General features: G+C 44.2%; 1 protein-coding gene and 1 long non-coding RNA gene across 2 annotated transcripts; one reads left to right on the forward strand and one right to left on the reverse strand.

Moving 5' to 3' along the window:
* Positions 1-1,950: 1,950 nt before the first annotated feature.
* Positions 1,951-3,806, forward strand: LOC135393358 (uncharacterized). The gene is made up of 4 exons (XM_064623828.1): positions 1,951-2,513; positions 2,767-3,051; positions 3,332-3,419; positions 3,567-3,806. The coding sequence occupies exons 1-4, from the start codon at positions 2,310-2,312 to the stop codon at positions 3,752-3,754; spliced, it is 765 nt and encodes a 254-aa protein (XP_064479898.1). The 5' UTR covers positions 1,951-2,309; the 3' UTR covers positions 3,755-3,806.
* Positions 3,807-9,202: 5,396 nt separating this feature from the next.
* Positions 9,203-11,287, reverse strand: LOC135393359 (uncharacterized). Its single transcript, XR_010422586.1, has 3 exons — positions 11,185-11,287; positions 10,564-10,624; positions 9,203-10,155 (listed from the first exon to the last, which is right to left on the reverse strand). It is a non-coding gene; the product is annotated as an uncharacterized LOC135393359 (long non-coding RNA).
* Positions 11,288-12,301: the final 1,014 nt, after the last annotated feature.

Raw genomic sequence — 12,301 nt, forward strand, 5'->3', positions numbered from 1 at the left:
CTCATGCGTGGAAACTAAGGCGGTGGCGTTAATTGCACGAAATTTCGGGAGGCTGTGAATATAGAGAAAGTCGGAAAAATGTATGAAGTTTGACTAGAGTAGAAATATTTCAATCTCGAAAACAAATCCAAACAGCTACTCAGGCAGCACACCAATATTTGCTCAAGATTGGACGAATGTGGGCTGCCAGGTTGGCCAATACTGGCTCCATATGGGCTGCCAGTATTGGTCCAACATGGAAAGCGCAACCAGGCTCCCTATTGAACCAATATTGGGAAGCCCATATTGCCCATATTACGCCTTATTCTCTTTCTGCAGAAGGCAGGCCTTGCTCAACGACCCATCTAATACTTTGCTCTTCCCGACGAACTCGTGCACCCTCACCACATCCCCATCCTTCATCCTCCTCTATCATCCATCCGTCCGTCCTTTCTGTGTGTTTTGTGTTCTTTATTTATTTTTTTTTTTTGCTATAGTCGTGACGACGCCCACTTCTGTGTGGCCAACAACGGCGAGCCTATCCTGCGATTACCCCCCCCCCCCATATTGCGCCATGTCTCATTTCGGCATCAGAGGCAACGAACGAACCATCATCCTCAGCACACCTTAGCTGCAGCCCATCCTTACCAGTTCCGGCTGACACCAACGGGCACATGGCCATTAAGCAGCTAGTTGAAGTGCGTCATCCTGGCATACGGGACACCATGCAAAACCACCTACCTTCTCTTCCCATGAAAGACTTTCCCCGAGTCATGCAGACACTGCTCCATCGGCTACGCACGGGATCTGCGTTCACGAACTCACAGCTGCCCAAGATCGGCTCCAGGGAGGATTCTAGCTGCAGTCACTGTCATCATCCAGAAACTATGGAACATATCCTGACAGAATACCGCGCATGCCACATTATGCGGAAAATCCACCTCTCACACTCCAGGCAGGCATGGTGACGGACATCCTATTCCCCGAAGGTTGTTCTGCAGAACGAACTACCGAAGCTCACAAACTCTTTAGTTTACTCCAAGAAACGGGCCTCGTGCAAAGACCCCTCTAGTGCACCTCTCATACACAGTGCACTTCCGTCGCATCAGTACCGTTCATCGTGCCTATACCTCCCTTGCCCGTATCAGCAAGAGGCCATTCACCTGAGCTGCACTCATTGGCCCCTATGAAGATCCTGTGCTCCATCGTCGCGTTCTTCACCTGTTCATGGACTTCCTGTCGTCCATTGGATTGCTCCAGACGTTGTAGTTCTTTCTTGTATTTTCGTCGTTCCTTCATCATCTTCACACAATGTTCCCGTGCAATGGGGTAGGGTACCGCACCACCGCGGTGAAACACCCCATCCCATCGTCATCATTTATTGTTGTTCTTCATCTTCCCCTGTCTCTCTCTCTCTTTTTGGCTATAGTCGTGACGATGCCCACTCGTGTTTGGCCAGCAACGGCGAGCTATTTCGGCACCCACCCCCACCCCCTCCCATGTTGCGCCAATTTTTCCGTTATAACGCCAACGATGAGTCCGTGTAATAATAAAGCAATATCCCGTATAATATCCACCACTAATAATAATATTTTTTTATGGTCGTCTTCTTTTCTTTTTCTCCAGTTGTTCGCCGGCACTAGCTCCATGGAGCGAAAAACCAGCGGACGGCGCCGGGAAGTCACGCTGTGATGTCACTGTTGCCAGGGTATAAGGTGAAAGCTTAGTGAAATCTATTGCTCGAAAAAGTGCATTTAATGTCACAAATTTTGCAACTAAATCCAGCATCTGTCTGAAAAGGTGCGCCCAGTAACGTACCGAAAAGCATATTCACTACTGCGAAAAGAAAACATGTTTCTTGGCAGAAAATGCCTCACGTTCTAACGATGCAGTTGGCGAAACAGCGAGCAGACGACATCATCCAGTTGCAAGAAGAGGACGACGACGATGATTCACGAGAGCAGACGACCACGTGCAGGCGATCTCACTGATCTCTATGTATAAAGGCTGGGGCCCTATTCCGAGCCACCGTCGAGCGCCACCGACAGCGTCGAAAGAGGAGCGTCGGTAGAGAGCGATCGCGACCGCAGCGAACGACACCTGCCTACTTTGGTATTCTCTTGTCACTTCTAACGAGCGCGCGCTTGCCTTGTTGACTGTCGTTCGGCTTGGCTCCACCCATTCACGCGCTTGACGTCATTCTCGAGCGCCCGACACACAGTTGAAACGTCTGGGAACGAGTCACGCGCTCTTAGCCAATTGCGCAGCAAGAAGATAATCACGTGGAGTGCCGCTTGTTTTGAAGCAGACGACAAATTAAACCGGTGAAAATGGAGCAAAAGTGTCGTGCTTCTCGGCCAACGCACGACCAATTTGAAATTATGTTACATTTTATGATGGAGCACCGCAATTTATTCACGGGCGTTTTGTCGCCGTCCTACACGCACTTAGACAGGCAAAAGGAGTGGACGGAACTAGCCGCGATGTTGAACTCCAGCGGAGGGGCTGTCAAGACTGTTGACAAGTGGAGAAAAGTAAGTTTGAGCAGATCTCTGTGCATAATATATGTGCGTGATTGGTAGTGGTGTGTAGCCTCTGCGATGAAGTATTTTCCCATTTCACGCGCAATGTTAAAGTTACGGCGCTCAATGCCGCTAATTTTTTAAGCAATGGTGCAGGAGAAAATGGAGCTCCCCAAAGCAATATGTATATGCCTAGTTGTAGCAATCAGCCAGTGAAGACTGAACATATAATTTGCTTATAACCCATGTTCAATGTGATTTTCAGACATGGACGGACTGGAAGAGTTCGACAAAATCAAAGGCGGCGCGCATCGCGCAGCACTCTAGGGGAACGGGTTGGGGCCCACCACCAAAAGAGTCCCTGACGTCACTCGAAGAGCAGCTTGCCTCCATGATTGGGCAAACTGCAACGAGTGGCATACAAGGCACGGAAGAGTTTGGTGTTAGCAGGCCACCCTCTCCAGCCCCAGTGAATACGGCCGACGTGGAGGTGGCCGCTGCTGAGTGTGAAGTTCAGGCAGAAGGCACGGAGCATGTTACTTCATCAAGTGTCAGTTGCTAATGCTTTTCTTTCTACTCACTTTTATTTAGTGCCACCCCTCTACAACAATTACATTGTGCCAATACGGAACCTACTGCTTTCTTGCGACCTTACTTTTTGTGGAGCATACCTCAATTGGTTACACATTTAGATAATGTTCATGTAAGAACAGCTTGCCGTCATTTTCACTTTACAAGTATTTCATGTAAATAAGTACGTGTGGACAGTGCTGCACGTATGCAGCTCTGGATCACACGTTAACTTCCCCCCTTTTGTGTTTGTCTAATAGGAGTTCCAATTGCCAGAAATGCCGGGGCCACCAACAGAACTCCCAGATTCATCCGCCAGGGATAGGAATGGGAGGAGACGACGGCAACGTATGTAGTGTTGTGCAAGTTGATATTTCTAGTTCTATAACGAAATGCAGTGGGATCATTGCAAATTGTAATCTCCATTCAGACGGTACAACAAACTCCGATACATGAAAAAAAAAAAAAAAAAACGAACCCTCTTTTTCGTAATAGGCCAGCAGAGGCAGCGGCGAGCCCATACTCCTCATGACTATGGACAAATGTTCTTGACACAGCAGAGGCTGCAACAGGAGACACTAGCATCCCTTGCTGGATATCTTGAGCGCATAGCTGCAGCTACAGAGAGACAGACTGCAGTACTGGAGGCATTTTATTCAAGTGTAACTTTTCATTCAATGTAGTAAGTGGTGTGCATCCATTTACAACACATGTTTGAGCAATGTAACAGAAGAGATGAGACTGAGCACTAGCATTCGACGGTATTTGCGGAAAGTGCAAAATATTCCTAAAATTAAAACCCGTTACTCACAAGATACTTGAAGGTTATGAACGCTGCAAAAAGCTTGACCTTTCCTAGGACGATGGAATTTTCAAAAAGTTAAACGCATGATGCATGCGTATTTGTATGCTGTATATGTGACAGCTTCCAGTATAAAGTTCATCAGACCACAATAGATCACCTTCTTCTCAACACTCCCAGAAAGAAGACAATGAGAAAGCATCATGTACGACCATCTGAAGGAGTAATTAGGAATATGGGTAGAGGGGCACACTACCGAATACTGTATTTCAAACATATGTGCAAGACAACAAAATGCTCGCAAAATTATTTAAAGTGCAATAGCTTGTGTATACTGCATAAGTCACTTGCAAGTCTGCACAAGAGGTACTGTCAAGAATTCAAGTCCTGTCGCAGCTTGCCATCTCCTACGACTGCCACATTTCAGTACTTCATGTTTCTAAGAGAAATGAGGCTTGGTTGTATCCGTCGTTTGGCTGTGCTCCTGTCTCAAAGCAGTTGCTTTCCACCACATTTTCACAGCACCCCTGCACACACCACCGTGCCCAAAGAATCTTTCAAATCCTCTCCCCCTTCCAAAGGAAAAAAAAAACTTTGTGACATTGTTTCATGTTTCTATGAGAGCAGCCATCATTTCGTGAAGTCATAGCCTCCCCTTCAGAGTTCCTACACCACCAAGAAAAAAAAAAACATCTAATGCAAATCCGACATTATCGAATCAGCAGCTTGCATGAGTTGTATATCACTTATAAGTGTGATAGCTGACGGGAAATGCGGCTACGCACATGTTCACCCTCATTCCTTAATGTTACCTGTGGCAGCTCTTCTGGGGTACCTGTGTTGAAGAGCTCCTCTTGCACAACATCAGCAGGCAGCTCAGTACCGTTTCTTACACAAATGTTGTGCAGTGCAGCACATGCATTTATAATTTTTGTGGCAGTTTTTGGATGGTAGTGCAGAGTCCTGTGCTTTAGAAGGCATCGAAATCGCGCTTTCAGGAGACCGTTGCATCTCTCTATGGTGCTCCTGGCTGATGTCTGCATCTCGTTGTACACTGCAGCGTCAGGGTCCCCTGTTCTTGATGATGGATATGGCACCATGAGCCACGGCTCTAAAGGATATCCACTGTCCCCTGTAATACATATTAGAGGTAAAATAAGCAATTACTTGGTAGGGGGCGTTAGTCACACTACACTTACGTGATGACAAGGAGGTACATATTTCAATGAACATTTTTGTACTGTTAAAACTGTTTTTTGTGCACTTGCCTATGAGCCAAGATCCCCTCCTTGGTATCTGTCCTGTCTCAAAGGAGCGCCTGAGGGCACTGTTGCGCCATATAAATGCGTCGTGGGCGCTTCCTGGATACCGGGCATTCACATTAAGGATCTCAAGGTCCACGTTGCATACCTGTGTGATGAGATGCTGCCAGTGAGATATATACTATATACTGTTGGCGACACACTTGTCTGAAATCCGCAGTCACTAGTGGTTGTCCTCAAAGGTGCTGTACCATACAAAATATTTCAAACCATAGAGGTTTCAGATAGCAAACGACGAGTTCTCGGCTCCAAACAAACTCCACAAATACCAACAGCACACTATATAATTATAACTTGTGGCAGTCACCTGAAACTGAGTAACAGCAGGAGCTAAGTATAGTAATTCACAACAGAAAATATAACCATGATAGCAAAAACCGTAAGACGAGGGACAAGCATGGAATTTGATTATTTGATTGCGTTTCTTGACGTACTAGCCAAAGATGCTTGCAGTTCCTACATAGCAATGTTTTGTTCAATGTCTGCGCTATGTGTGATGTGATGCGATAGAAAAAGAAAAAAAAAATTTCTGCTTTATGTGTAGTGTGTTAATTGACTGTTTGTCTTGGTATACTGCATATGGCACTCTTCAAAAGTGTAATATATATATACTTCTCACTTCCAGATGCTTTCCTCGCGAGGACCCAGCTAAGAAATATCTGCTGTAAATAAAGCCGCACATCAGCATAGCTACGCTTGTCATATTTTGGTCGGAATTGCCTATCTCATTGTCGTCCCATGTGTGTGCTTGTGTATTGTTTGACTCACCAGTTGAACATTTATGGAATGATATCCTTTTCGGTTCAGAAACAGGTGTTCTGGACAATCAGGGTCATCCTTTGGGGGCGCCACTATCGCAACGTGGGTACAGTCGATAGCACCAACAACTCCAGGAAACTGGTACTTTCCAAAAAAACCCTGCTTGATGTCATTCAGGCCCGCGGTGTCGACAGGAAATTTGATCCATCTTTTCACAATATGTTCCTGGATAGCATCAGTGACTTGGTGCAGACATTTGCTTACTGTGCCCTGTGCTATAGCGATACGCACGTCACTTCCAACAGGCCGCTGGTACGAGCCAGTACCATAGAAGTTGAGGGCACACAACACCTGTTGATTGAAAAAATACTTAGAAGCTGATATTCCCAACAAACACACATTGCTATCAAAAAGTAAGATCCACGTTGAATACTGCTGTACTATGTGAAACGTAAAATTAATATTGCACGATTATATATGCATAATGTCAGCACAGAAACAGCTTTCTTTATCTGGTTCATTTATCTCAAATAAGTTAATAGCTTTTGTCACACGGACGTTGTCTCAAGGTGTATTAATGTAGCGGCGAATATATTCAGCCAGAATGCAGTTGTGGAACGGGGCCTTTTGACATGGTAAAAATATGTATACAAGGGCGTTCCTCTCTGAAATTTATACAAGGCAACACACAATTTGCTTCGCGCAAAAACATTTTTTTGAAAGCAAGGTTATTGTCACAAAATATTTTCAACTTCGATATTACAAGGCTGTACTAGTTGAGGAAGTCGGTATGATAAAATACAGAGTCAGTCTGGTACAACAGCACAACTGTCGTTCATCCTATGGCTCTCTGGAGGAAAGCCTTGCATGAGATGGTAGTATAAAGCAGCTTAAAATTCTCAAAGATGGCAGAAGAATGGAAAATACATTTGCTAACCTTTGTTTCTGGCGGCAGGCAGCTATGTCTCTGCGACACTGACGTCAAGGAAGGTCGAAGCTCCTCACATAAATCCCATGCTGCTTCCTTAGTGAGCCGAAAAAGTTTCACGAAAGACGTGTCATTTAATTCAAAGGCATTGTCGCGCGACCTAAACACAGGCGCCGACCGTGGTTGTGTTGCAAGGAGCCACGCGAAATAACTTGCAGCCATTTCGACAGTTCTCCCTCCGCTTAACGACAGGGTCGAGGCTGTCGTTCCCGCGAACGACAGCGTCGTTTACGGGCGACGCGTTTGGAGCGCAGGGAATACCAAATTCTCATCGCTCGCGTTACGTTGCGTCACATACCACGTGCGCTCGCTCCGGAACGACACGCTCGCGCTACCGACATAGCTCGGAATAGGGCATCGCGCATGGGAGAGGGGCTCGTGGGGGAGAGGCGTGCCTTCGGGCCGCCATGTTGGTGGGCCCTAAAGTGCTGTGTGTGCCCATAGAAAACAATGGGAGGCAACAGAGATTGTGAGTATTTATTGCGCTGCAAGCATTGGTCGTTGTTTGTCATCACACAATTTTGTAAGGTGCCAGTATACTGATGTATCCTAACAGTGTTTCACAGGTGTCCTGCCGTTCGATTCTTAATTACGTTATGTTTTTCATTCCGAAACTAGACCGTCACTGCAGTGCAGCGCTGGGGATTGTACTACAACACGTTTCCCAGCCAATATTTCAATAAGAAACGACTTGAGGTTAACAACAACCATGTATATAATATCCCGTACTGCGTTCTGGACAAAAATTGTTCCATAAAGAACGGTCCGGGAAAAGATATACTCGCATATGGCAGAAAGAGATCGTTCTGTAGAATCACAGCCGTTGTTTTAGCCGTGTATGCGTTTAGTATGATTTATATCAAGCATCGCCTTAGAAAGAGTATTTTAGTAAACGACAGCGGTGCTTTGCCTCGCAAATATGGACACACCGAAGCAGCCCAAATAATTACTTCACGCAATTAGATCACACTCGTTAGGACAGTTAATCAGGTAGTGATGTAAGCTTAATCAATTAAGTTACTTAGAAAGTGGTAACACCTGCTTGAGACACAGGACTTACCTCTTTTTGAAGTACAGCCCTTCTATGTTTGTTTGCTTCTTCCTTCATTTGTTCTGATTATTTGCAGGCGCGATTGTGCCAAACTGAATGTCCTTCTCCAGCACTCACGTGCTTTTGTTGAATACAACTGCAGCGTGAGAAAAGCTGCTTGGTGACGGGGTCCTGCTATCCAGTGCTGACTTTGTCATGCTTGTTATGTGGAGCATGTTCCAAAAAATGCAGCTCCGTGGTCTTCAAATTGCAACAGGACTATTTGGAGCTTGAAACAGTTGTGATTTTGTTATTTTGGCCCTCGTGTACTCAAGTCTGTGAAACGCAAACAAAAAAGTCTAACACGATATGCTTTTGTAATGAAGATCACTGATGATGAGTAAAGAGAATATACGAGTTCAAGTTTATTCAACATTTTATATCATTCATTATATTATTCAACATTTTATATCATTCATTATATTATTCAACAGTTTATATCATTCATTATATTATTCAACATTTTATGTCAAGTTTATACAACATAAAGTTTATTCAAGTTCAAGATTTATTTCTTGCACTTATGCGTTTCAGGATACAATGAACGTGCAGAGAGGTCCCAAAAGGCTACATTTATTGTTTTGTGACCTTGCTACAATGGCAATATATATTTTAGGAATGACAATGATCAGGTACGCTCTCTAAATTTGTAGCACTCAATTTTAGGTTGGAATGAGCAATGAATAGCAACTTCCATCCTGATATTTTCTCATATATGCTAAATTTTAAATTTAATGTGATCGAATATGTGATAATATAACAATAATATATAAGAATATAATATGTGATAAATGAATGTGATCAACAGTAGATGTAAACAACATGAGTAGCCAGAGAAGGAGGAGGAGCACGTTGCAAAAAATGCAGCTGCACATCTGAAACTCCAATCATTATCATCGTCATCTAAAAGGGAGTGTGGTAGCACCGCCGTGAAACCAGGCACAATTTCTGAAGATCTTGTATGACACTTTCCGCAGTTTGCACACTTTTCTGCAGCGTCAGTCTCTCTCATAGGAGTTACTTTTCAGTAACGGTGACTCCCATCTTACATTTTAATGTGCGAGGGCTCTCTTGCACTACACATGTACGGTTTTCAAACTGCAACATGACGATTTGGAGCTTGAAACTCGTGCCCTGGTGTACCCTGTCTATGAAATGATACCAACTGAATCATGTCTGAAACGTGATGTTTAATGGAAGATGGCTTTCTTGGTTGTGCATTCTGCGTGACAAAGATGTAACACGATATGCTTTTGTAAAGAAGATAAGTGATGTTATGCTCTATGAATGAAGAGAATATACATTTTTCAAGTTCAACATTTATTCTGGCATATACGCATTTCAAGATACAATGAATGTGCAGGGAAGTGACAAAACAATACATTTATTGTTTTGTGACCTCCCTGCAATGACAATATATATCTCAGGAATGACAATGTACACGTACACTATGCAAATTTGTTGCACCCAATTTTCATACATGCTGAATTTTAAATTTTTGTTTTGCTGCCTATGTGTTCAGTGTATTACAAATTGCTTAATGCAAACAACACTTTGTTAATTTCAAGCTTTTTGCTCCCATCTAAGATATTCCTATCCTGGAGGAACTGCCACTTCGACACCATAAAATATTCAGTAGGTTTCACTCTGGCAGGCCCTGCCACTGCAAATTTCCTGAATTGAAACCCTTCAAACTGTGTCATAATCTTAAATACGTCAATATTTCTGCAAGTAGTTGACATGCTGGATGACACTCCTCCTGCAGCTAAGGCAACTACAGAGAGCTCCAAGAGGCCGAAGGTAAACCTACAGCTGCATGAGTGTGATCAACAGTAGTGCATTCTCAATAAATAATTTTCTTCTTATAGCGTACATGTGCATGCCTATTAACTGGAACAATTATCACAGTTCCTTGACAAGTTTTAATTTCTGAGAGTGTACTGTAGAGCCTGCTTAGATCAACAACAGTTCATACAAGGTATTATATACTGTGAATGCCTTTAAAAATCCCATGTGACACATATGCCTTTACTTTCTGGAGGTGCTGTGGTAGTCAAAGTTTGTGGGCATTACGCAGGTTCTGCACCCATTTCTTGAGTATGTTGAGGCAGCTGTGAAGTAACCTGCATTGATGATGATTATTCCAATTTTTATGGTGCATCGACAACAAAAGAAATAATACATCAGAACATTGGTTTGGGTGCAACCAGTTAAAAATGAATATGTTGTTCAATAAATGCATTGGCCAAATGTTAAAACATCAGTTTAAAACATGGTTTACAATCCCTGTATCTTCTAATAATTAAAAAGATTGAAAACTATTCTAAAAAGAATATGGGGAACTCTTCTAAAAAGAATTATAATCTCTAATTATTATATTGCTGGGTGAAGGAGCCTAAAGTGTAAGGTGTGTTTCTGATGTGAACATGTAAGAAAATATGCAAAACTGAGAGAGGCCAACCACAGTGCGTGCACTGAGGTTGTTCCTTCCTGTAAAGTAGAAACCAGTGGATGAGGAACGTGATACTTACCTGTACACCCAGCCGTATCACACTGCACAGATAATTCACTGGGTAGCCCTCATGACGAAACCTGTATTGAGAGACCACTTTTGCCTTAAAAACTGCTACAAATAGCACGACACGCTACAAATTATTACTATCGTAACAAGCTGACGATACAGCTCAGACACAAAGGCGTTATTCAAGTCGCGCCACACCACCGTTACGTAGGATTCTTTGTCACAAATCAAACCAAGGCACAAAACAGTACCAATACATGAAAAAAGGTGACAATCGTGGTCTCATTATGACGTAATACCGAGCTTGTGCGCGAAGGTAATTCAAAGAAATGAATGTGGCACTTGCTTCCGCAGAGAACACCGTGTACCATGCTAGCAATGCATGCAAAAAAGCGCTCGAGTGTTCGCACATATATTGATGACAACACTACCTGTGTAGTGTAACGTGTTCTTTCAAGCATATTATGCACCCAAACTGTATTTGCCGCCGGGTAAAATGCAAGTGTGCTCGATTGAACGTCGGAAGGGCGATCAAGCAACCTGCATCCAGTGCTCGTTTTGGGCAAAAAAAACACTTCATAATGGTATACAGAATGGACGCCTATTTATTCCTCGATAGAGAGTGACTCACCTGTATAAATTTAGGCCCTGTAACCTTGCCAGTACGGTTGGTACGACCGTAATTGCAAGAAGTTGCCATGATCGCTGCGGCGACTGTTGTGGGTACAGTAAGATGGCGGCCGGTTTCTTCACGCTCGCGCTCCCTATCCGCGATCCAGCCTTTTACAATCGAGATCAGTGGGCGATCTGGCGTAGATTCGTAGTGGAAGAGCACTTTGATTGGTTCATGTGCAGTTGACGCTTCCGGAATCGCGGACGCTGGGCGAAAATATCTGGCATGGGCAGATCGGCGGCGGACGCTCACATTTTTGACGCCTCGCGCAGGGCGTCCGACGATGAGCGAAGTTCGCAGCTTTTTCGCTGTACATTCGCTCCATGGAGGTTGCCCTTAAGGGGACTCAACATGGACGGCTCGTTCTTGGAAGGAGAAACCACGTGACTCGATCGGTCCAATCGTGGACACCGAACTGCGGTTCTGGCACGGAAAACGAATGCGATACTCTGTACCTCTATTTAGTGACTCTAACTCGCACTGCATCTGTAGTACCTTGAAAGCACCTAGCGTTACAGAACAAACATCCGTTCCTATCAAACATGGTGTTTTTTACTTGACCTGCCGCTCCCGGTGTTATTGGAGAAACCAACGACATTTTCGCTCGAATGAAACATCCGATCCGAGGTCGCGCATGCGCATTAGTTGCAGGGCGCGTGATTTCGTTCAAACTCGGTCGGTTCGACCAGGTCACCGGAGCTCATCCAGAACTGTCGTCAAACGAAGGAAGCAGCCATTAGGCGTTCCCGAGTTGCCCGACCAGACCTGGCGGAGCCCGCTAGTTTTGGCGGAAGAAATCGGAACGATTTTTTGGGTTAATGTTTGTCTTTTTTCACTGTGTGTACCAAACAAAAACATGTGAGACGTGCCAAAGAAAAAAAAAACACGACTAAAACAAGGCTTGGTCATACCTTGTGTTTTTTATTGTTCCGATGTGGTTCTTGTAGTCCGTCCTCCCACAGAGCTTTGTAAGTCGAGTCTACTTAGGTTTCGGTTTCTATTCCGTAGCCGTTAAACGGTCAAGCCATAAAGCGCATCAAATAACATTAATTAGTGAGTTTATCGGCGATTTCGA

This window comes from Ornithodoros turicata, chromosome 4 (genome assembly GCF_037126465.1).
Source record: "Ornithodoros turicata isolate Travis chromosome 4, ASM3712646v1, whole genome shotgun sequence".
In the NCBI taxonomy this organism is placed as follows: domain Eukaryota; kingdom Metazoa; phylum Arthropoda; class Arachnida; order Ixodida; family Argasidae; genus Ornithodoros; species Ornithodoros turicata.